Below are 24,102 nucleotides of genomic sequence, written 5' to 3'. Positions count from 1 at the left end.
TTCTGGATGAAAAGAGCTGTAGCCGGTAGGGTTTGTCTGAGACAGAAGGGCTGTAACTTGTCTTCAGAATAGCTCAGAGAGAGCGCTCAAATGTGGGACGCACGAGATGCCAGCCACTGCTTTCTCTGCGCCTGTCTAGCTCGGAGGCAGAACAGTGGGGAAGAGCGGGAAGTGCAGGGGCTACACTCTGTCCGGGGCTGAGTCCTGAACCGCCTTCATTGTCTGTTCTCCACGGTTGGAGGTTGTGAAGGCATTTGAGTCTCAGAGAGCTGCTCGCTGTAGAAATAGGGAAGGTGCAGAGAGAGGGAGGGGGAGGCAGGGACCACGACCCACTGAAATGAGGACATGGAAAAGTGCTTCTCCCGACTCAGTCTTACCACGGTCCTTCTCTGCCTGGGGTCGCCCTCAGGGAAACCGCGTGCCCACTTGAAAGAGGCGTCTGGGGTCATAGCTCATCACTCTTTTCCAATGCCCCCCCGATTTAGTCCTGCTCCCCACTGGAGCCGGGTCTGCGTGGGGCCGAGGCCGTGAGGTGGAGCGTGCAAAGAGGGAAGAAACGTGGCTGCTTTTGGGTGAAGTAAACACACGCGTCTTGAAATGCAGCTTCCAATCAGGAGACAGACCGACCAGCACCACCCGAGTGCTTGTCCCTGGCGATCGATCGGGAAGGAGTCCGTGAGGAAGGCGTGGCCCAGGCCACCCGCAGGAGAGGGCAGGAGATAAATGCACCTGGGGGTCACACCTGGGAGGCAGCAGTCTAATTAAGTGTAAGTGAGAAATCGCGGTGCTGCATCCTTGCTTTTTCTGAGCGCACATAGGTTTTATTTCTGCCGTAACTGTGTCCACGTGCTCTCCCGTGGAGGAGAAAGTCCTGTTACTTCATCCTCCTGACTTGAAATCCGCTTCTCCAAAAACGAACCCTTTCGTCGGAGCTGTGTCATTTCTTTGGTAACACTCATCATGCTAGCGAACGGCCAAGCCCGTGACTCCAAACTGCTGGTCTACAATGGTCATTATTCCCTTAAAAGTAAACCGCTGTCTTTTTAATAAGCATGATCATTTCTTTTCAACCCTCTTTGGGAAGAAACTGAAATATTTTATCTTGGGTAGCCTTCCGGTGTGTCTTTTCAGACATGACAGAATCTACCTTTTGCTTCGCCAGGAACCTGGTTTTAAAGTGTGAACTTTTTACTGCTGGGAGTTCCCGAGGAAAGACTTGTGGTGTGACGTGCACACAGAAGCCCAGGGCCGCCGCAGGTGCAGCCCTTCATGGGGGGTGGGGACTGGCCCTCCGGGCGGCGCTGACCTGCTGGCACTCGCTCACCGGATGTCCACTCCGCGGGCAGGGCCTCCAGCACTTCCGCTCACCAGGAGCTGTCAGCCCAGAGGGGAGCCCGAGGCCTGAGCAGCGGGAACCCACAGTTAGATTTTTTCTGAAAGAATCTTTCTGATGTGGGGTTACTAAACACTAAAACAGGTTCGTGAGAAGGTGCGTGTTTTCTTCTCCCAGAACTTTTGAATGGCCACAGGAAGCCATCGGCGCGATTATTTAGATGGAGTCTTCCTTTGCCCTCAAGGGTCCTCACACCGTTATCCTGCTGGGTTCAGGACCGGGGGTGCTTGGCCTGAAAACCCCGCCTTGTGTGCCAAACACACTGGGTCAGTCAGTCACGTGCCCACATGGCCCTTTGGTGTCACAAAGGGCCTTTCGTCACCATCTTTAAATTGGTGTGAATCTTTGAACATTGAAAATGTGATCAGATTTAACTTGATGTCGATTTAGGGCCACACTATATATTAGATTAAGTATGTCGACTTTTCAAGTTGAATCGTATTTTATAATATCAAGATTTATATTGGTTGATATATTTCACTCACTTTTAAAGACTTGGGGTCATGTGGAGAGAAATTCATTGCACACCATTAGTTTCTAAAGAAAAAATTTTGCTATTCCTTTCATCCTGTATTCTAATGACGAGGAAGAAAATTATCACTCATTAGCCAATCATAGCACTTGGATATTGGTCAAGCCATTCAGTTATTAGCAAGATATGCTCAGTAATGGATGTTTTTCATCCAAACCGTATTCCTCCCATCAGAGAAAACCTGAATCTTGTGAGCGTTTGCTTTCACTTGGGCGTTTCTTTCAAAAGCAGGTCTTTGTCAGACATGGTTTTTTGTCAGTCCTTGGTTTTCTTGTCTGGAAGCGCGTTCTGGTCAATGGCAGCTTTCTCACCGGCGCGGCGCGGAGTCGAGGGCAGTGATGGACGTGAATCTGTGTTTCACGGGCCGTTCGAGTTCTGATTCGAGGGTCGGAGTTGGTTGAGGCCGGCAGACCTGGAGGGCAGTGCTAGCTGAGGGCGGCGGGGATTCGGTGGTCGGTGGGCGGGGAGGGGTGGGGAGGGGGGGAGGGCCTGCCAGTCGCCGTGTGTTCGCCCAGACTGTCAACTGCATCATCAGGTGCCCTTCTGCTTTGGAGCTTTAGCCAGGAGGTGACTCAGCAGGTTTCCAGCCAGAAACTGCAGACCTTGCCAGTTCCAGAGCGAAGGGGTCCCGGGATCTCAACGTGGCGATTCCGTGTTCTTTGGGCTCTCAGATGAGCCCCGTTCCTGCACCACATGGTTCCAGGTTCCAAGGCTCCAGAACGTTCCAGGTCTCGCCAGACCTGAAGTTCACCGCGCGGAGTCCGTCATCTTCATGAGCATCTCCTTTCGTTTCAGGGTGGTGTCTACCTGCCATTCCCTGGTGGTTGGGATTTTAGGCCTGTACGTTTTCTTTTTCGACGAGGCGACCATCGCAGACCCATTTTGGTAAGCTGTTTCTTTCCAACGCAGTCAATGTGATTTATGCTTCGATGTTAATTATTAATCAGGACGTCTCTTACTGTGCTTTGAACAGCTCAGCACATCGGTGGTGTATGGTTTATTAACAATACTGTGTTCAGCCTTATTTCCACAAGGCGCATTAACATGACGTGTTTTAGATTTGAGCACAGTGAGTGCCACTGCGTCTCAGTGTCCCCACTGTCATCCAGACACAGGGGAGCGTGAAAAATGGGGACGTGTGTCCTGAGCTAGTGAGTAAAACCGAGCTGTCGTTACCCCTTGTCCTGAGCAATGGGGAGTTCCTATGGCGACCAGGCGGTCAACCTAGCACTGACGTGTGACGGGTCACTCGAGGGCGAGGGTGTGAAGACAAGGAGCAGAGGTGCTTGTGGGGGTGCAGTTCGGGCGCACGGAGGTGCCAGTGACAGCTGCGTTCAGCAAGGGTGTGGGAACCCGTAAGGTGGTTCTTCCAGGGGACGTGGAAATGTCAGTCCCGTGGCGGGAATCTCACACACGGCCTCTCCTGGCGTTTTGTGCGGGGACTCGGTCCGGCTTAGTCCGGGAGGGGAGGCTGTGCTGGAGAAAGTGCCGCAGAGCGTGTGGCGGCCGAGCCGGGTCTGGAGACGGCCGCTGTCGGCCTCTTCACAAGCGTGAGATCACGCCCGCCAGCGTTACGCCGCCACGATACGTTTTCATCGGGAAGACTTTTCAGAACTGAAAAATTTTTAGTGAAGTTCACTTTCTGGCCCAGTTTTTATGTGAGCCACCTAAACGACTTCTAGCTTCTTTTCATATTTTCTTTTTATACAAATATGACAGTCCACAGAACCAGCTCTTTTGGGAAGTGAATTCTATAGCAAAGATTTGATTCATTGATTGATTTTTGTCCTTATCGAACTTTTGCCTGTAGTAATTTTTCGGTTTCACATTTTCTTCGACGCCCTGGCCGACTCCAGGCCCAGCTCTCCCGGCTCAAATGGGCCGAGCATGTGGGCGAAGGAGACAGCGAGCCAGGAGCCTTTCCCGTTTGGGGCGCAGTGGCGGCAGCTTCGCTTGGGCTTCCCGTCGCAGTGCTCACTGCCAATCAGAGGGGGAGGGGCTGATGGTCCGTGTGTCTCTCGGACTGAGGAGTGTTAGCAGGGACAGGTGTAGGGCCTTGCTGTGTGGAGAGGCAGGAACAGCAGGGTCCGACAGCCCTGCTCCGACCAGGCTGGACGTGGGGCGCCAGGCAAGTCCCTCCAGTCCCCAGGTCGGTGATGACGAGGAGAGTAAAGTCCCTCATGTCAGGGACAGGCTAGATGATTTCTTGAGGTTATTTGAGCCTCTGGTTCAGAATAAGAAATTAAAAAAAGATCAGCCTCCAAATTCCGTTCAGATCCTTTCTGAAACAAATCACATGAAAACACAGTTATAAAAAGTTGTCTTTTGGTAAAATGATTTTCCTAAAACTTTCAGCTAATCAATATAAGAAATGATATTCCTGCGGTTAAAGGTTTTACCGTAGCTGACTCATTACTGTGTGCAAAGGACAATTTACTGTTTGAGAAACTATGGGAAACATTTTGGTTATATTTAAATCTCAATAGACAAAAGTAGCTGTCATCTATAACTCATGTGCTAAAAAAAGGAACTTTTTTCCCCCAAAATATTTATAGGGGCAATTCATCGCTTGCCAAGGTGAATATTGCTATCGCTTCGGGCTACCTCATTTCCGGTATGTGGTATGTTTCTCACTGTCCCTTTTAAAATGACTCGTGGAGTTACAGTCAAGGAATATGTAGTCTGTGCTTTTGGGTGACTGGCTCGAGAAGCTGTGGGGACCCAGGCGGAGGCAAGCTTGCTCTGAACAGGGCAGAACAGGGCGCGGTCCCCGGCGGCGTGGCCCTGGGGCAGAATCCGAGCGCGGTGTCCTCCACCCGGCTGGGACCTGTCTTGCTAGCGACGGCCCCTTCCTGGCCTGAGAGCCCCAGCCGCTCCGCAGTTTCGACTGTGGTGGCTCTCACTTGCAAAGGTCCCTGACGTGTGTCCCCACATTCCCACGTGTACTGTTTTGGGAAAATTTACAAACGTAAGCTATTTTAGCTGTGATCAGTTCAGGTTCCAGAATCTTTTATTCCACATCTCCCTGTGTGGTATTCCGCTCAGGTCGGGTGGGATTGGGGGAGCCTTTGATCCCAGAGACGGTGGTGGGCGGTGGGCGTGGTCGTGCCTCTGCTGCCCAAGTGGCTTTGTGAAGGTCAGGCCGGCTCATCAGCGAGAGAGAAGGCAGAGTCGTGGCGTGAGCATTGACTGGGGACCCTGTGTAACGAACAGTGGAAAGAAAATCCAGGTGGCAACGGCGGAGCAAGAGGCTTTCTGAGTCCACCGCTGAGTGATGGGCTCGGAAAGCCTGCTGCCCTTGGGAAGTGACTGAAGGTCAGATTATCCAGAGCGTGGGGGCCCCCGGGGAAGAGATGGACTTTGAAGAGAAGGAGGGAGGAGGCTCCGGGATGCGTTGGTGGCCCAGCCAAGAGAAGAGTGAGTTGTGTGAAGGCAGTGAAAAAAATCATGCTCTTTTGGCCCAAAACGCTGTTGTTGACCAAGACGACACAGAATCCACGCCTCATGCGCTGGCCGGTGAGTGCTGTCCATTCAGAAACTCCCCGGCACCGGGAAGTCTCGGTGCAGGGAACTCAGTGAAGGCTTCTCCAGGTTAGACAACTGCCCAGCGCACTCACCAGGGCGAAGGAGGAGTGAGCCCTCCGTGCTCTCTCTCCAAAGAGTGTTGCTGGTCACGGTCACCACACCGGTCACCGGAGTGAAGACGGCCACCCAGTGCAGGGCAGGCGCGCCCGGGCGGGGTCGGTGGCCCTCCGGGCCCGCAGCACCTAATTTTCCCCATTTCCTCACTTGCGGCATTTACTCTCTCATTTAAAATTGGTCACCCCGTGATTTTTTTCTCTCGCTAAATAATCACATCAGTAATTTTTTTTATGTTTCGTAAAAGAAGCCCCGTGTTTTCTCAGCTCCGACCCCACAAGGCCTGGGTCCTCTGGTCACCACTTGGCCCCACATCTCAATGCCACATCTCGCTGCCACTGGGCAGTGAGAGTCCCGGGGTCAGAGTGTTCAGCAGTTTCCGTTCTGTTCAAGGAAAGGCTGTTCGGAGCCGTGGTGTTTAGATTCAGGACCTTTTTAAAAGAAATGTGATGCCTTGGCCTCTCCCGTTGTTTGTCGTTTTAACAGTCACTCCTGGTGGCCCTTTGCTATTTGGAATTAATATTTGATCACGTCCGTGTTAATTTTTAAACACGTTTTGTTGAATTTGTGTTATAAGTGAGTTGGTCATTTTTTACCTTTGCTGTGACCATCTCATCTGTTTGAATTATTGCAAGGCTGGAAATCAGTACTGTAACCTTATTTCAAAATTACTTTTTGCTCAGCAGTAGTATTTTCACTTTATTTAGACCCAGGAACACGTTATTCCCTGTGCTTTCAACAGGGTGTGGCCCCTGCTCAGTGCCCACAGGGTCCTCGTGCTGGAGCAGGCCCTGCGTGTGGAGCGGGGGACGCGGTCATCGGGAAGCAGCACTTGGGGTGGACCAGCGGGTCCCCCGGCCCGGAGCGAGGGATGCAGCCCCGTGGGCCCCGGGCGGCCTGGGGCAGCTGCCAGCGGGTCGAACGCACTCGGAAGCGGTGCAGCCTTCTTCCTGCGTGATGTCCCACCGAGTTTTCCTCCCCACAGATTTGCTGGCCCTCCTTCTGTACTGGAAAGTGATCGGCGACAAGTACTTCGTGATTCACCACTGCACGGCCCTGTACGCCTTCTTCGTCATCCTGGTGCGTGCTGGGCCGGCCCACGCAGCCTCCCTCCCAGCAGGGGAGGGGGTGGGGGCGCAGGGTGGACGTACGTGCCAACACACGGGTCTTAGCTGCCTGGGACCAAGCCCAGACGCAGTCGGGGTTCCCCACCTGACGGGCTCTCTCGTCCACTAACAAAAACAAGGGCTTCACTTGGGTGTCCGTGTTGGGGTGTTCACTTGCATTCATGGACTTTGGAAAGGCAGATGGCCCCAATTTTTAAAATTTTCACCTAAAACCTGTAGGATCATCTAGCTATTGAAATTTGCCTGTCCTCCTGGATGCGTTTATGATTAATCTACCCCTCGCCCTGGAGAGAAGGGATATTACTCTGGGCAAAGCTCCTTAAAGGCGGGCGGCAGACACAGAAACCCCACACCCACATTGACCAGAAGGGGGCTGTGACCTGCGCCGTAATTTGCTGACAGTAAAGTATCAAGGGCTGCAGTTTATTGATCTGAAGGTGTTAGCGCAGTTTAAACCTAGCCCTTCGACAGCACCTCCCTCCCTGGAGTTTCAGAGGGTTTTCTTGAGTCGGAGAGAGGGGATCAGGTGAGGAGGAGCCTGGTGGTGCCTGTCGGGTGGCACACGGGGGCTTTGCCCCCAGGGGGTGGGCTGAGGGGTCCGGGAGCGACAGGACTCGCAGGGGACTACTGTAAAGGCCCCGCAGCAGGGCCGCGCCCGGGGCGAGTCGGTGACTCCGCAGCAACGCAGGGCAAAAGAGACGCTGCACTAGCGCCCGTTGCGATTTTGGCCTGGATACGGATGGTCTGTAACACAAAGTTCTGAGTCTGCAGAAAGCCAGGGCTTGGGAAGTAAAGCGTTTTCTGGGTCCGATTCCCCAGAGACAGCTAGGACCACGCTCGTGTGTTCTTGTCCCTCACGCGCTGTTCCCAGTGGCTGTTTAGCAGAATCTCCGCGTTCAGCGTGAGGCAGCTGCCGGGGAGCTGTTTCTGTGAGTGCACGGTGTGTGCATGCATGAGCACGAGTGTGCAACACGCTCCTGTCTCTGGAAAACACGGTAGCACTCCAGTGGCGTTGCTAAGTTCTCGTCAAGAAGAGGCTCAGTGCCGCAGACTGGGCCCACCCTGGTGTGGGTGGTCCCTCGGTGCTGGAGAACCCGGACCGTGTTCCTGGCCTCGGGAAGCTGGCCCGGGACGCGGCCCTGACGGTGCCTTTCCTGTCCTCGCCCAGAGAGAAGGCCCCCTGCAGTACATCGGGAACTTCCGCCTGCTGGCCGAGCTCTCCAGCCCCTTCGTGAACCAGCGGTAGGTCGCGGGCCGGCCCCCTCACGCAAGCTCCCACCGTTTGTTCTCCCAGGGCTCCTGTGCGAGACCAAGCACCTGTATGGACGTCGCTGTCCCCGGCTGTGGTGCTGCAGCCCTGGGCGGGCGTGGGTCCCCTGCCCTCTCTGGACTCGGGCCTGTCCTTTCGGCCCTTCCGCCCAGGTTCCTTGGGGTGTTCGCTGGAATTGTTCCGTGAGCACCACCCACGGCTTTCAGGGGTCAAGTGCAGAGACGTCCATCCAGGGCCTAATTGCCTCTCTGCGGCTGCTGTGGCGGGTCACCCGGATGTCCTCCCGCCTGCTCCCTTGTGTCCTGACGCCGCATGCCCCGGGGCCGGTCTGTCCCGCAGCCCCATCTGTCTGCTTTGCCAGAGGCAGCCCCTCGAAGGCCGGTGGCCCCAGGGTCCCCGGGCCCTGCTCCGGGCTTCTCCCTGGGCGAGCGCTCCTGTTAGAGTTTCAGCTCCTACCTGGTTGCTCACTTCAGAGTCCTGGGCTTCGCGGGAATTTTAGAATCAGAGCAGCAGGCACTTCCTCACTCTGGCCTTGGAGGGGCTGAGTTGCTTCCCGCAAGAAAAGGGGTGTGGGGGGCTCCCGTTGTCTGCTCCTCAGCGATCTGGCCCAGCGCCCCTCCTCCCAGGCGGCCCCACAGGCTCGGCCCCTCTGGGACGGAGGGCACCCCCCTCCCCGCGTGTCTTCCGCGACTCTCCTGCTCTCCGGCTCTCCCCGCACGGGCACCCCGGGGGCTCTGCCTCCGTCCGCCCCTGCGTGTGGCACATCGGCAGGGGCCACCGTCGCACCCCCGAGGTGGCCCTCGTCCGCCCCACCCGCTCTCCGTCTGTGCCACGCAGCCCGTTGTTACTGTTGTGGGAAGTCCTCCTGGGGGGGGGGGGCGGCATCCAGCAAACCAGGCTCACGGGCCAGCCCCCGGCTGTTTTTATAAAGGAGTCTCGGTGTTCACCACAGCGATTCCCACACCACAGGGCGGGCCCCACTCGCCGTGACGGGCAGTGTGGAGTGGCCACCGCCTGCCTCTGGGTGTCCCTGCCCCCGCCTCCAGTCCTGTCCCCGTCATCTCGCTTCCCGGTCACCTTCCACCTTCCACGGTGGGCGCCCTGCACACGGACAGGAGCGAGTGTGGCTGCCTGCGTGGACCTGCCCGTGGCCCCGCCACGGCCCCCGACCCACAGGGTCACCGCGGGCCCTCGCCCGCCGGTGGTGCAGGGGGCCCTCCGAGCGTCAGTCCCGCCCCTTCTCGGCCCTGCCTGACATGGGCCGGAAGGGCCCCGCTCCTCGCCGTTCTTCCGGAGCCCACCCAGGGTCGGTGCCCTCTCCCCGCAGGGCCGGCTGCCGCCCGCAGTCGCACCGCGGTGACGACGGGCGTCCTTGCAGCGTCCGGGCCCCCCTTTCCCTCCCTGTTCCTGCATCTCAGCACGTGAGGCTGTGGGGGCGGCGGGAGGCGCCTTCTCCCAGCCCGAGGCCCGGACCCCCGAGTCCCCGGAGCACGTTTGTCAGACACAAGTGCTTCCAGGCCGGGAGCGCCGCACTCGCCGCCAGGCCGTGCGCAGGTCAGCCGCGGCCCGGGCGCCGTGGGGAGTCCCAGCAGCACTGCAGTGTCCGGCTCCGCCTGGAGCTGGTCCAGGGTCGTCCACAAAGGTCCAGTGTGTTTTCCCAGCGCCACTTGTTAACATTCTCTTCGTTCCTCTGGTGCTCACAGTCCCTGCAGCCTGGCAGGCCCGTGTCCGCCCCTCCGCTCCCACCAGCGGGGCCGTGCGGGGGGAGCCTCTCCCTCCCGTTCTCTGCCCTCACGTTCCCCTCTTTCTGCACCTGCCCGTCTGCCCTGACCCCTTCCAATGTGCATCAGGGCAGACGCTGCCCACAAGCCAGACGGGGGGGTACAAACACCCTCGGGACGTTTCTCAGTTTGTAAACGGGGTTGTGAGGACCACACCACAGGGGCCTCCCAGGGAAGTTCATCCAAAGCTTCAGTCCCTTCGGGAGGGCGGGGGGGGGGGGGGGGGGGGGGGGGGGGGAGGCACAAGCAGACCCCAGGCACAGCTCCCTCTGTGGGCCAGAGGGACTCGGCAGGCAGGGGCTCAGTCCTTTCCTACCTGGCTCTCCAGGATGTGGGGTGGGGGACACAAGCGCTCCCCCACCCCCCGGACCAGTGCTGTGAAGAACCTCACGGGGTGAGCCCCACCTTGCTGGCATGAGAGCCATCCAGTTTGGGGGGAAGGAGTGGGTCCCGACAAAGTCGGTGGCCTTCCTGACGTGGGAGAGGAAGACAAGGCCAAGTGTATGAACATGATTTCCCCTGGACTTAACCGGAGGCGGCAGGACTTGGCCGGGGTGACGTAGTCTGGTGGGACCCCCTGGGGAGGCAGGTCGGGAGGCAGGCGGTGTCCTAGGGCTGCAGTTGTCGGGGGAGGAGTCAGACACGAGTGGCACACGAGTTTGTGTCGGAATCAGTGGTGACTTGGGTGGAGAGACCTGGAGGGGCGGGCGGAGCCAAGGAGAGGCCTGGAAAGCAGAGCTCTGGGGGAGGATGGAGTGGCCCGTGGCCCCGGGGCCCCGAGAAGCACGGGTCTGTGAGGGACAGCCCAGGAAGCAGCGACAGAGGACGGAGGGGAGTCTGGGGGTGGCGGTCACCTGCCTTAGAAAAGGCCACCAGGGTGGAGGCTGGGGTGGACCCACTGTGCTGGTCCCAGCGGTTTCTCTGGGACGTGGCCCACTGCCTGGGGTTGGAAGGACCGCAGGGGTGCCTGCCAGCAGCGGGGAGACCGGAGGACGGAGCACTCGGGGAAGGGGGGAGAGTCGCCTGTGGTTGGGGAACTGGGTGGAGCGGGGGCAGGGGGCTGGGCAGCGGCAGGCGGAGCCCCAGGAGGGGAAGGGGCCGGCGGAGGAGGCGCTGGGGGCTGTGGGCCCCGGGCACGAGGACTTTGCGGTCACTCACTGGGCTGCTGACGTCGGCACAGGTTTTGGCCTTTGGGAGCCACCTGCGTTGGTGGCTGTGTACCTGTGACGCAGCGGCGTCCTGCTGTTTCCCAGCACCTTCTTGCTTTCTGGCACTAAGGCCCTGGGTTCGTGGGGTCAGCCGCTGGTCAAGGAGCCCGGGTTCCTGTGCCGGGACTGGCCCCGGGGGTCCCGCTGCGCCCTCCCAGTGCCAGCGGGGTGCTTGCCGCTGCACACACACCCACAACTGCTTGGCCTCTTCGTCCGAATCTTAGGGGGACGCTCCCTGAATTTTAAAGACTAAAAACCAAACTGAAAAGGCGAGTCCTCAGAAATGCAGAGTTCACGTGATTCTTCTCGCCCTTTTCCAGGTGGTTCCTGGAGACCCTGAAGTACCCCAAGTTCTCCAGGGCCAACGTGGCCAACGGCGTGCTCATGACGGCCGTCTTCTTCCTCGTGCGCATCGCCGCCATCCCCCCCATGTACCACCTCATGTGGTCGGCGGTCGGCACCGAGTCCTACGCGCGGCTCGGGCCGGTCATCCTGGGCACCTGGGCGGTCACCTGCTTGGTGCTGGACGTGATGAACGTCATGTGGATGGTCAAAATTTCCAGGGGCTGCCTCAAGGTGCTCTCGCTGCTCAGGGAGGAGAAAGCCGGCGGCAGCCTGCAGAACGGGAAGCTGGACTGAGCGTCCGCCTGCCCACCCGCACCCGCCCAGCAGGTACCGCCTCCAGCCGCCGTCGGCGTCTGTCCCTCTCGAGTGTCACCCAGGGCCTCCGGTCCTCTTCCGCCACCTCTTACCTGCAGAAAAGGGGAACTAAAACTCTGACGTCAGTCCCAAGGTCTGTCTTCTGATTTCCTCCTGCATTATAAGTATGGGCAAAGTCTTACAGGTTTAAATAAAAGGGTGTAAACCAGCCCGTCGGCTGGCGTCCGCGTCTCTCTCCGGAGGGGCTCAGCCCGAGCTGCGGGGACAGTGGCCCTGCCCTGCAGGCGCAGCCCGGCCTCAGCGCCACGCCACGCCACGCTCCTGGCCTACGAGGGCCGCGCAGGGCTTAATTTCTGGATTGCCGGAACGTTCTTTTGCTGAGGCCGTTACAGGGACGCGTTTTCATTTAGGCCATCGTCTCCTAACGATGAAGCCTTTTCCTTACTCGGGCATATTTAATTCGTTCAGTTATGGAAAACACTTCCTGCATTTTGGGGTTCTCAGACACCACTTTATTATTCCCGTGTTTAGAATTCTATTGAGTTATTGCCTTTTTATTCTGCAGGGCGGTGTGAGACAGGTCTCGTTGCGCTCCCGAGCACAGGCCGTCCTCCTCAGGAGGGTGCGTGCTGCGGGGGGCTCCTGGGGCCTGGGGGGCAGTCGCTGAGCCTTACCACTGCCTCTCGGCTTCCCTGGCAGTTTTTCTATGAAAAATATATTCTTTCTGTTCATGAAACGTGCCCTGAGTTCAGAACCCGGCACCCGCAGTACCAAAGTCTTAGGTACCGTGTGTTTATCCTACTCCTGAGGTGGGCCTTGATTTGACGAGATCAACACGACACAAAAAAAATCAGTCATTCATATTTTAGTCTGAGTTTACCCTCGAGTTTAGTTAGCACTCTGAAATGTCTGTTTATCCCGAAGGACAGGAAAAGCACGATCATTTCACCCAGGTATTCTGATCACCCGGACTGTTGTCTTCTGTGACAATCGGTGGCTGGGGACTGGTTTCTGGTTTGCCTGTGTCTGTTCCCTCTTTGGTTCTGCCAACCCCGACGTAGGATCACGGCTTTCAGGTTTGCCTCAAGGACTTGACCTTAATGATGGTCCTTAACGAAGAAAAACAAATGTAGTTTAACCGGTGGGGAGCGCTTGGATGTAACTGAACTCAAAACAGAAGATCCCGTTCCTTCCTCATTTCACCTGGATTTCACGGTTCAAGTCGGGAAGGTGAAGGGAGGCTGGCTGGATATTTCAAGACTTTTGATTCCATTCGATTTGGTTTGATTGGGCTGCCCAATGCAAACAGAGCCCGCTGACGTTTGAGAACTTCTAACGAAGGCAACTGGGACCTTAGCCAGTGACCCAGTGATAAAACGGGAGTGATTGGCGTCTCCTGGGCGCACCTGTTTTTGAAAAGCTTAATTAAAGTAAAAACACAGGTCCATGTTTTTAAAGCGACCGACACGACACTACTCCTTTGCTCCCGGGCTGGCTGCCCCCCCCCCCCCCCCCCAGCCAGCACTGACCGGTGAGCGTGGGCGGGCGCTTCGAGGGAGGGCAAAAGTGGCGGCTTTACCTCCTTGTCCTGCTCTTTGGCAAGAGAACTGGCTTTTAAAAAGGGAGACGTTTATGTTAGAAAACTGGTTTGGAAGTGAGTTCCTTTAGAAAAGAAGACAACTCAACAGAAGCGTCTTTGGCTCCGAGTGTTTCCGTGGTCCCTGAACACGGGTGTCCTCCCAGGAGGTGGAGCCGCTTTCCACGGGCCGGCGGTTTCACGCTGAAAACTTCCTTTTTACCCCCATGGCAGCCCCTCTGATTCGGACGGCCGCTCACGAACCAAATGTTATGATACAAATGTTATGATACAAATGTTTTGCACGAATGTTTCTCATGCTCTTAGGCAGCCATTGTTATTTCAGCCGGCTGTGCAATAGCCAGCCCAGCAGCCAGATTCCAGGTCCGAGGTGACTCTTCGAATTTCTCTGGCCACAGCCCCGCGGCGGGAGAGGCGCCATCATGCTGCTGTGCTGCTCCCGTGGGAGCTGGGCCGGAGCCGCGTGGACGTCCGCTCCTGCTGCCCACAGCCCACGCGGTCACAGCCGGGACACTTCCTTCGCCAAACAAGGAGTTCTTCACATGTTACTTTGACAAACTTTTTGCTAGAATATTGCATATGAAGTATTTTGACTATGTGGGTTAATTTCAATGATTCTACTTGGCATTCTGATTTTAAGGACTTCTGTTCAAATATTTATAGAAAATAAAAGCAAGTTGATATAAATTTTTAAGCAACTCTATTTTTGGAGAAAAAGATTAGTCACAACCTATAACTATGAAGATGCTCTTTGAATGTGTCATTGTCTAGAAAATAAAAATTCTCACAAAATGTTGAAAACGAATGCACATCAACTGAACAGCATGCAACACCGTACATTCTGCATTAGGTAGCTTATTGTATTTGGGAGAATTTAAAAATTACGAGCCCCAGTTTCTAGAGTTTGCACTCCTGCATCTAACAACTTTTTAAATGATAAATGTTTGCATCCACCGGGGACTCGGAGTGGAGTTCGATCTGCCCAGACGGTGTCTCCAAACCTCACAGGAGGCGCATTGCAGTCCCTCCTCCTCCGGTTTGACCTCGTTTCCCAGGGACGGGCCCTGCGTTGTGCACGGTCCCCAGAGACCGGGTGGTCCCTGGCGTGACGAGACGGCTTGGGTGTTGGTCACACCACTGGTTATCATGTCTTCTCACGGAGAAACACGGGGAAACGTGTTGTGACATTTGTGTTTGCTGTTTCCTTCCCAAGGGACACAAACACGCCCCAAAAGCCAGGATGACAATAAATGTGTGCCCGAGTTTCAGGGTCTGGGTCCCTCCGAGCTCCAGACAGCTGAGTGTCCCTACGTGTCGATGGGGAGCGGTCTGCGTGCTGGGAGTCACAGGAAAGGCCGTGTGGCTGCTGACGTCCTCGGTCACGCTTCATGGAAAGCTGTGCATTGAGGTGTCTTGGACCCGAAGAGGCCCTTGAGTGGCCTGTCGGGATTGTGGCAGGATGCGTCTGCACGGGGACAGCCAGCAGCTCGGGACACCCTCCTGTGTCGGAGGCTGTGGCCCAGACCTTGCCAGCTTTAACCACACCGGGCCCATGACAGCTGCCACAAGTGAGTCCCAGCAGGAAACCTGACGTGGGAGACAAAGCAGCTGGGCCCCCCCAGGACCGAGAGCCCCGGTGCCCCTCCCACCATCTAGGGGTCACTTCCCCAAGCCCTCCTGTCCCCCCACCACGGCATCAGCGCCTCCCTGCCTGCCAGCCGCTGACACCTTTCTGTGTCCACATTTGAGGCCTCCGCTTACCCGTACGCTTCCTGGTGGCCTGTCCTTTCATTGAACAACAAAAAAAAAAATTGCAGGAAGTTTAAGCAGCGATCAGACAACCCCTAATTTATTAAGAGGCTACAGGAAGCCAGGGAGCATTTCACGATGCTTGTTCCCAGCAGCAAGCAAAACTAATAAATGCTCCGGTTTTATGGAGACACCACGGTGGCTTCTCTTTCTTCTCAAACCGGTTTGGCCACACGAGCGTCACAACGCGCCTCAGCTGGGGAACCTCCACAGGTGTGTCATTACCGGGGCGGCCCTGCTGGGACCCCAGGATGCAGGGTGCCTGTCCTGAGGGCGCCAGGAGGCCGGGCTGGTGGGCGGCAGCATCGGAGGGCCCTGCTCTTCATCCAACCTACTTACGGGCACACTTCTCCTAAAAATAAGTTTGCCGGCAAATTCGGGGTTTCCGAGGTGCAGCGTGCAGGGGTTTGAGCCCGGGCCCCTTCCGGCCCGTATGTCAGGGTTCTGAGGGTATTTCGGACTGTGGTGAGGAAGGGTGGGCGCGGCTGGGCTGGGTGGAAAACATTCACACCGATATCCTCGGAGATGCATATACTCCTGACATCGGGCCCGCTGCTTAAGACCAAAACCCACGAGGACTATTTATTAATCTCGGAGATGCAAACGCAATACCTCTGGCTGAAAACTCATCCTTGTTACCTGCGCATTAATTTTTTATGTCTTTACGTAAATTCTGTAATTAAGTGTGCACTAAGGCATCGGCTAAGTCTTGGTTAATGGAGCCTAAAAATATCACCAAATAATATTTTCATTTCTTGCTCGGTTGGCTTCTAGTCTGATATGTCTACTTTTCAACTAACGGAGTTTTTGCACAGATAAAGACTCTTCCTAACTTGGTCCTAGAATCGGTTATGAGATTTTGGATTCGTTGTTAGGATTTGTGATCATTTTAGACGTAGATTTCATCTGAAACAGTCACTTGGAAACTGGTAAATGCAGCAGCTGGAGCGGTCGGTGCACTTTTCCTCCTGGGACTGTGTTACTTTGATATGCAATCCTTAGAAAGACGTTGGAAGTCTTTCAAAATAAATTTAATAGTTTTGAGACCACGCCTTCTCATTTATTTCCAGAAGGCTAAAGAATTTTTGCTCCCTTTATAAAAATGTGAGCCTTGGTAACTTAGAAATTACTGTTACTCAGACTTATTGGCAGTTGAAACAATAACTTGGTATTTACTTTGGTTTCTGGTTGCGTTTTATGTGGCAGGATGAATAAGATCTTTAGGTAATTCCCGTGGCACTCTGAAATGTTTGTGTTTGTTGGTGCGTGTGCCATCTCAAAGCACATGCAAGTTCAAAGCGATACTCTGCATGTTCTACAAGGTCGGCATCACTTTGTCATGGCAGTCGAAGTTACTGTTCACACTGAGGACGTGTATAAACTCAGTGTCCCATGTATAAATTGCCCTTCTGCCCGGCCACACTGATACAGTGCAAAGCTTTGTATTTTGTGAAAAAAATAAAATCACAATTATTTAATGCAAAAGTTTGTCCGCCGGGTGCACATTTTTAATAGTAATTAGTGATAGATGGATGATAAAAGTTGCTTTCCTGAGATCCAGTGATCTGTCGCGGCACCCCAGTCCTGAAGTTCACCAGGCGTAGGGCCTGTTTGGCTGTGACCTCCCGCCACCCCCCTCCCCCCCCACCTTGGGCCACAGGCCGGCGGCGCCCACGTGTGGAAGGGACAATGCTGTCTGATGGAGCGGCCCTCGGAGCTCCAGGTAAACCCTGACACCTGCGTTTGCACCTCCTCCCATCTGTGCCCGGGGCTCCGGTGGCCTCTGCTGGTTTCTACCCAGCGTCTCTGCCCTGCTCCTGCCCTCGGGTTGCTGCGGTCTGGGTCCAGGCGCTGGCGTCTGAACCCACCTCGGTGGGAAGCTGCGCAGCTACCCAGCGGCCTGGAGTGCGTCGCCCTCGGCGGAGTCAGGGCTGCAGGCCATGTTTGGGACCAGGCCGAGGGCTGAGAGAGCCCCGCGGAGGAATGGGGCGGACTCGGCAATGAAACACCAGGCCCCACCCGCTGTCAGGCTCCAGGGTGCGGGGGACGTGGTGAGAGGCCTCTGTCCCCTGGCGGTGTCCCGGCGCCCCACCCTTTCTGGGAGCCAGGCAGGTGCACACTATCAGGGACTCGGCACACTGGCATCGCCAGCCCGTCTGGTCCAGAGACTGGTGAGCGGTCCGCGTTCAGGGCGCACAGGCCTCTGTCCTTCCAAGCACCTCTATGGCCACATTGTCCTGCCCAGGCCATCTGGTCGTGTGACCGCGTCAGCGTGAGACTCCGCGCGCAGAGCTGGCGCAGTGGGGCTGTGGCCGGGCGAGCAGCGGGCTGTGGGCTGTGTTCTCTCACGAATACAATGCTGGGGGAGATGGGAGTTTGGAAAGAATGACACAGAACAGCAAGGACCAGGGACTTGTGGGGACAGGAACAGTAAGGTAAGAGCACGCTGTGTTGTGTGACTTCGCATTTTGGGTGATGCGTATGGACTGCAATTCCTATACCCGGTACACGAATGCTCGTCTTTTCTGTATTAAAATTCAACATGCGCCTCTTTCAGTGGGTGCCTCTGTGCATCTGCATCCGCCTGTGGCTGAGGTGCATGTGTGCAGGCTGTGCGTGTTTCGCCCGCTGCCCACACCAGGACCGAGGCAGGACGGTGTGGCCTCCGGGTTGGAACCAGGTCCAGCTGGGCCGCCAGGGCTGAGGAACAGCAGCTCAACCTGCGCCACTGACCCCAAACCTGGCCCTGCCGACCAGGACGCTTCCAGGGCCCATGCGCTCTGTACGGCAGGATCGCCACAACGGCGTTGGATGGAGTGAGCGTTTTCAGGGGTTGTCGGGTGACGTGGGCAGGGAGGACGAGTGGGTGGATGCTGCAGGGGCAGGCGGGCCCAGCGGCATGCATCGGGAAGAGCCAGGCTCCGGGGAGCCCGTGATGACCGCGAGGAAGCATCTCGGTCCTGCACCTCTGACTTCTTTGTAACGAGATGATGTGTGAATGTCTCCGAGGTTCCGACTCGCCCACCCCGCTTGCAAGAGCGTGGATTTGAAATGAGAGCAGGCCAGCAGGGAGGGTGAGGGGCGCTTGCGGCTTTGCCCCTGGTTGGAATGACCTCCACAGCAGTGTCTCAGCGTTTGGGGACCACGAGGACAGCACAGGCCTGGACGGACATGGGGGCCAGCCCAGGTTCCCGTTCTGGCTGTGCCTGGGGACAGTGACCCACCCAGGCCAGCTCTGTCCCTTTGCCGGCCCTTTTCCAGCCAAGAAGTGGGTGAGTGGGAGGCCCCTGTCCTAGGTCAAGTCCTAGCGTTCTGTGATCATGGTAATTCGAATCCAGGTTGGGAGACAGCCCTGAATTCCTGCCAGACAGAATTCTGGAGCCTGGGTGTTCTGCCCTGGCCGGTGGGGCAGTTGATTAGAGCGTCGTCTGGATGCACCAAGGTCAAGGGCTCCATCCCTGGTCTGGGCACATGCAGGAATCAACCAGTGAGTAAGCCGAGCGACAAATCAGTGTTTTTCTATCTCCGCCCCCTTCCACTCTCTTCCTTCCTCTGTCTCTACAGTCAACACATGGAACATTAGTTTCAACTGTGTGCTTTTGGAGGTGGCTGGAGGTGCAGGACTTTGAGTGTGACTCTGTGCCCTTGGATAAGGCCCCTTGTTTCTGTCTTCATCTGTCTGCCCAGCAAGAGGAGATGGTATCTCCTGCAGACCGAGAGCCTCGCCAAAGAGGCTGACTGCATCAACATTATTAGAGGAGAGAGATAAGTTTTAATGAGGTACTTTTCAGGAGCCGACCAGCAGCCGTCCCTTGACACGGTCGGGACGGAGGAGATGCATCTGCACAGCAGAGGCAACTGTGGCTGGATTTCCTGTCTGTCTCTCCCTGCATGTCTGTCTTTGCGATTAATAGGTGGTGGGATTTTTGGACACCTGTATTTCAGGCCCCGTGATCCACAGAATTCCAACGAGGTTGTACAAAGTGATTTCTTGGCCATAGAACAAAAGTCCCCCCTGGTGAAGTAGCCCCTGAACTTCTAAAAGTTGATGGAGTAACAGCCCCTCCTCTACCTGGGACAGGAATATGTATTAATTAGAATTAGACAGACAAAGAAACAGGAGAAGCTGGTTAGCTACTACAGACTAAGTACGTAGAAACAATTATCAAGGAGTCAGCGTCTATATTACATAAAGAAACATTTTAGACACAGAGTTAAGTTAGACATCACAAAGGCCTTATAATAAATTTCCTGTAACCTCTGCTCAGCCTAGCATATCCTCTTGCCCCATGTCAAATTCTAAGATCTTTAATAAACAATAAGACATTTAAACTCTGTACATACAGCTGTTTCAAATTGTCTGATAATTGACTCTCCTGGTCAAAACAACTGTTGTTTAACATAACTGGGTCTATGGAAATTTTTGTACTTTTCCTAGTCACCTCTGTATTGTTTTTTTCTGCTTATCTGATCATGTCATGCACCTGTTCCTTTAATGTTATGTAACAATCTCTATTAACATAAAGCCTAAATCAAACTCTGAGAGTTCGGTCAGACCCACAGAGGCTGGCTATTCTCCGGCATCCAATCGGGTGTCTGACTCTTTCGTCACCTGCGCCGTCCACCCTTCGGGGACCCTGAGACCTGCCGAGGCTGGACCCCGGCAGGTACTTTCCCACCATATACGAGGCCAAGTGGATTTTTGAAATACTCCTCCAAGTGTTAATCTTTAGAAGATGTAAACATCCAAATATGGAACCCTTTTCCTCTTTCTTTCTTTCTTTCTTTCTTTCTTTCTTTCTTTCTTTCTTTCTTTCTTTCTTTCTTTCTTCCTTCCTTCCTTCCTTCCTTCCTTCCTTCCTTCCTTCCTTCTTTCCTTCTTTCTCTCTTTCTTTCTTTTCTTTCTTTCTTTCTTTCTCTCTCTCTCTCTCTCTCTCTCTTTCTTCCCTCCCTCCCTCTCCCTCTCTCTCTGATTCTGAGAGCACGTTTATTAAAGCCAGGCACAGTGAAACAGGGTTAGGACTGAAGAAGCCCCAGGAGAGCCCCTAGGTGGGCCTGCTTCGGTTCCTTAGAAATGCTATAGGAAGGGAGTGAGCCTAACATAGATTCTTAAAATTAAAAGATTTTTAAGTGTTAATTTCATTTTTTGCCATAGCAACAGAGCTATAAAGTCATGATGAATGTTCTAACCTGCCTTTCCCCCAACTCTCCTTAGGAGACACAGCGAGATGGACTGGGAGTGAGAGGCAGGCCCGGGTCTTCATGGTTCCGCCCAGCAGGATCAACTCATGTGGCCACCACGCCAGTCAGGAGAAAGAGTGTTTCTCTGGGACCAAATCCCCAGGCCCCCCCCCCCGAAACTGCCCCTGTCCTCCTCAACACAGTCTGGTCTTTTAGTTTAAGTCACAAGTCCCCAACCCACTGAAGTATCAGAAAAATGAGAGAAAAAGGAAAGAAACACTTCTTAAGTGATCACGGATCACACAGTCATACGGAAACATCTAAGTGTCATAATTTCTTCATTTTAATTGCCGTGGCTACATTGATATATATCACTACTCTTCTTTCAGGTGACTTTGTCATTTTTTAAATCATTCATATTGACCTGAATAGTAAATACAACATAATACCCTGGTCACACATTCTGGCAGAAACATGATATATTTCTCACCAGGCCAGGTCAGGCCCCGAGTGGGGTCCCATTTCAGCTCAGGACGTAAGCGCTGTGGGGACCGAGCCCCACGTGGCTGTGTGACCTCCATACCCCTCACTGGACAGACTGCGTGTGTCGGCTGTCGCAATTCAGAATCCTGTTTTCTTTGTGCGTAACAGAGTGTCGAGTGCAGTGGCAACAGTGGGCAACTATTGTTCCAACGTAACAGGTTCCCGTAAAGGTGCCGATGGTATATACTATGTATTACATGGTTGTTACATTATTCAGCACACATTTGTGTATTACACCACTTGGGCACTCCCGGTGAAGGTGAAGAAAGGGTGGGAGTGATCCAATGTTCCCTTTGTTCATTCACCTCTGTCTTTATCAGCCTGCATGTGCTTCAGGTGATGGTCTGGTTGCTCCATCCTGATGGGCACCAACATGGTCACAAAACCGGCGGGAACCGGGGGAAAGGGAACACATGCTGCTGGAACCGGGCCCTCCTGCAGTCTGCGTTTTCACCTGCGCAGACCAAAGACCGGGATCTCTGAGGCGCAGGGTGTGCGGCACCCATCTCTGGGTCTCCCACTCAGCCCCCAGAGCCACGCCAAGGTCAGCACACCAAGGTCAACACAGGAACCCTTCAGACAAGACCCACGGCTTGCTTCTTGGAGTTCAGGTTCATTGAGCAAGTTGGCCTTTGGTGCCTCTTCTGTTCCCTGCCCTTAGAGGTGCTCAAAGGCGTTTTTACTTTTCTTGTGGTCTTTATATGATAATTGTCCCTACCACACCCACTCAGCTCAGTAAACCCTGGGCTTCTGGGCTTTTCCTGGCAGGCCGCACTCCGCCCTACTAACACTCTTACAGCTGTGTGTTCTTGATGCTTCGCTCCTGGGGGAGGGGGGTCGGGCCTCAAATTTCAGAACAGAGTTGAGAGTTTGATTCTACATCCTACCCTGGATAAAACGAGTAGAAGTGTTAAAAAAGCTGTCTTCTGAGCTGAGTGGTTGTGACCTCGGGTGAGAGATTTAAAGACGTCTCCTCCTTAGGGCCTTGGGGGAACAACCGTTTGTGAAAGCTGTGCGCATCCATAATATTGTTCCAGCAAACCACACACCTGCCGGTGGGGAGTGGTGCGGACGGGGTGGGGAGGGAGACAGAGCGAGCGTGTTCCGTGTTCCGTGTAGAATTCACCCACAAGTCTAGACATTCATTCTACATTTGAACACTTAGGGTTTCTGGTCACCCATGGATACAAGAAAGTACGTTATAGGAAGGCGTTTGACACGTGGCTGCTGCCTTCACGGGGAGAAACGTCAGGCTGACTCTGTGCTGGCTCTGCGGCGGCCACGCCTCCACACGCCAGGGCGCGGAGCTTCCGTCCGGGGACTCGGGGCCCTGGGCTCGTGCCGACTGAGAAGACATCGGGCGTCGACGTCTTTTTCTTGAAGGCGCTGCACGGAGTATGAGAAGCAGAATCCTCGGACGAGGGAGCCGGGGAAGCAGCCTACTGACGGGAAAACCCTGAAAGAGGTGGGTGCATTGTACCCATTTCCCGGACACCTCGCTGGCAGCCGTGCTGTTTCTCGCCTATCACGTCTCCTGAACTTGGGAAATTAAAACTAAGGTGTGAACAACCTAACTTTTTACAGACTATATTTTATAAATGAGTCAAGTTACTAAATTCGTATCTCCCTACCACTTTAAACACTAACATCGGGCTTCAAACTCAAGCGAAATGACCTGGTGCTATTTTAAATAGAAAATGTCTCCTCGTGTTCACCAGGCTCTTCAGCAGCTAATTAGGAACCTCTTGGCTGCTGATTCGGAAATGACTCAAAGGAGTTTGAAGGAAACTTGCTGTTAAACAAACCGGCCACAGCAGAGATGACTGAGTTGGAACAGAGCTTTGTCATCCCAGTTGCGAGCACAGGGGTGCTCTCATTAACTCGGGGTCCCTGAACTCCCTCGGGTCCTCCGAGGGCACGTATCCTGCAGCCTAGCTGGCCCAGCGCCCGCCTGTTCTGGGAAGCTGATGTTATCTCGTGTGTAAGCTCCCTCTTTCGCCACAAGGGGAACTGACTCAGCCTCACCACGTGCCGCGTGGGTCGGACTTCTGCGGGTCAGTGACAGGAGCCACCTCAGCCTTCCAAAGTCCCTCACTTGTCACTCAAAATGTTCTCTCTCTGTCTCTCTTAGGGGAGGGAGGGAGAAAGAGAGGGAGAAACACACTGATCAGGGGCCTCTCCCATTTGTGGACCAGACGGAGCCGGAACCCCCACAACCCAGGCAGGTGCCCTGGTGGGGAATCCAACCTGCGCCCTTGGGATTTTTGGGAAGATGCCCAACCCACTGAGTCTCAGCCCTTGGGGCTCCAACTGTTATTTCTGATAAAAACAAAAACTGTGGGACCCCCCTCAGCCAGGCCACCTACTTTTAGGGGGAGGGAGGCGGCAAAACTTTCAATGTGTTACTAAAAAAATTAAACAAAAAAGAAACAACAGAAACTTCTGGTCAAGTCCAACGGGCCGAGGGACAGAAGTACTGCGGAGGCTCACTGTGACCTCTCTCGGGAATTCACAGCCAGACAGCTGGACGGATAATCGTCACCCTGTCACTATTGCTCAAATCCTTCACCTTGACTGCTGAGCTCAAGGACCACCATTTCATTGATTAAGCATTGAGAGTCCCACTGCCTTGCATGTGCTGAATTTTACAAATTAAACAATATTTAAGAGCTAGCATCTGCTGCGTTTACACACTTGACTGTGCCCTGGGGCCAGTCAGCAGGGCTGTCCCCAGGGAAGGCATGGGGACAAATGGGCACCTTGATGCAGGACTGCCCACAAGGTCCGGGCCACGGTGGTGACATCCTGAGATGCCTGGCCCGGTCGGTCCAGCCTCCCCTCTTGCACCGGGTAAGGGGAAGGGGTCCTGGGCAGGGGCCACTCCACCTACGGCTCAGCCTCGAGGGCCCTGAGTGCCCGCGACCTGGGTCACTAGGAGCGCCCCGTCTAAACCCCCACGCCTAGCTCAGCTGTGAGCCCCACCAGTGGCCACCTCCCCGCTCGCTTTTCTTCCTAACCCGGGTCCCTTCACTCGTGGGCTGGCGCGTGTTCAAGGTCAGGGCTGAGTGTGGAGAGGCTCTGCTGCGGGGACGCCCTCCGGCAGGACAGCCAGGGCCGCGACGCTGCCCGGTGTCACCAGGCCCCCGGACGTCTGGCCCCCGGAGAAGTCCCCAGAGACGCAGCGTCCCTGGGGCGCTAGGAAGCAGGCTCCCGGGGCGGACCTCCAGCCCGAGCCTGCCCCGCGCTGCGGGGACTCGGGCTCCCCCCGGTGGCCGCGGGGCGGCGGTGCAGGCGCAGGCGCAGGGGCGGGGCCGGAGCGGGGGCGGGGCCGGCGGCGGAAGGGGCGGGGCGGAGCCGGGTGG

At 55.3% G+C, this 24,102-nt stretch overlaps 1 protein-coding gene across 5 annotated transcripts in view; it reads left to right on the top strand.

The window, feature by feature from the left end:
- Positions 1-16,501, top strand: part of TLCD4 (TLC domain containing 4) — a 31,914-nt gene extending 15,413 nt beyond the window's left edge. For all 5 annotated transcript variants that reach the window (XM_037152963.2, XM_037152960.2, XM_037152962.2 and 2 more), the window contains exons 4-8: positions 2,721-2,810; positions 4,481-4,539; positions 6,550-6,644; positions 7,860-7,933; positions 11,271-16,501. In XM_037152963.2, coding sequence (XP_037008858.2) covers positions 2,721-2,810; positions 4,481-4,539; positions 6,550-6,644; positions 7,860-7,933; positions 11,271-11,589 — 637 coding nt within the window. In that variant the 3' untranslated portion in view covers positions 11,590-16,501. The remainder of the gene's footprint in view (positions 1-2,720; positions 2,811-4,480; positions 4,540-6,549; positions 6,645-7,859; positions 7,934-11,270) is intronic.
- The last annotated feature ends 7,601 nt before the right edge of the window (positions 16,502-24,102 follow it).

Source organism: Artibeus jamaicensis, unplaced genomic scaffold (genome assembly GCF_021234435.1).
Source record: "Artibeus jamaicensis isolate MK-2021 breed Jamaican fruit bat unplaced genomic scaffold, CSHL_Jam_final scaffold_1689, whole genome shotgun sequence".
NCBI classification, from domain to species: domain Eukaryota; kingdom Metazoa; phylum Chordata; class Mammalia; order Chiroptera; family Phyllostomidae; genus Artibeus; species Artibeus jamaicensis.
The sequence above is the reverse complement of the archived record's forward strand: the minus strand, read 5'-3'. Positions and strand labels throughout refer to the sequence as shown.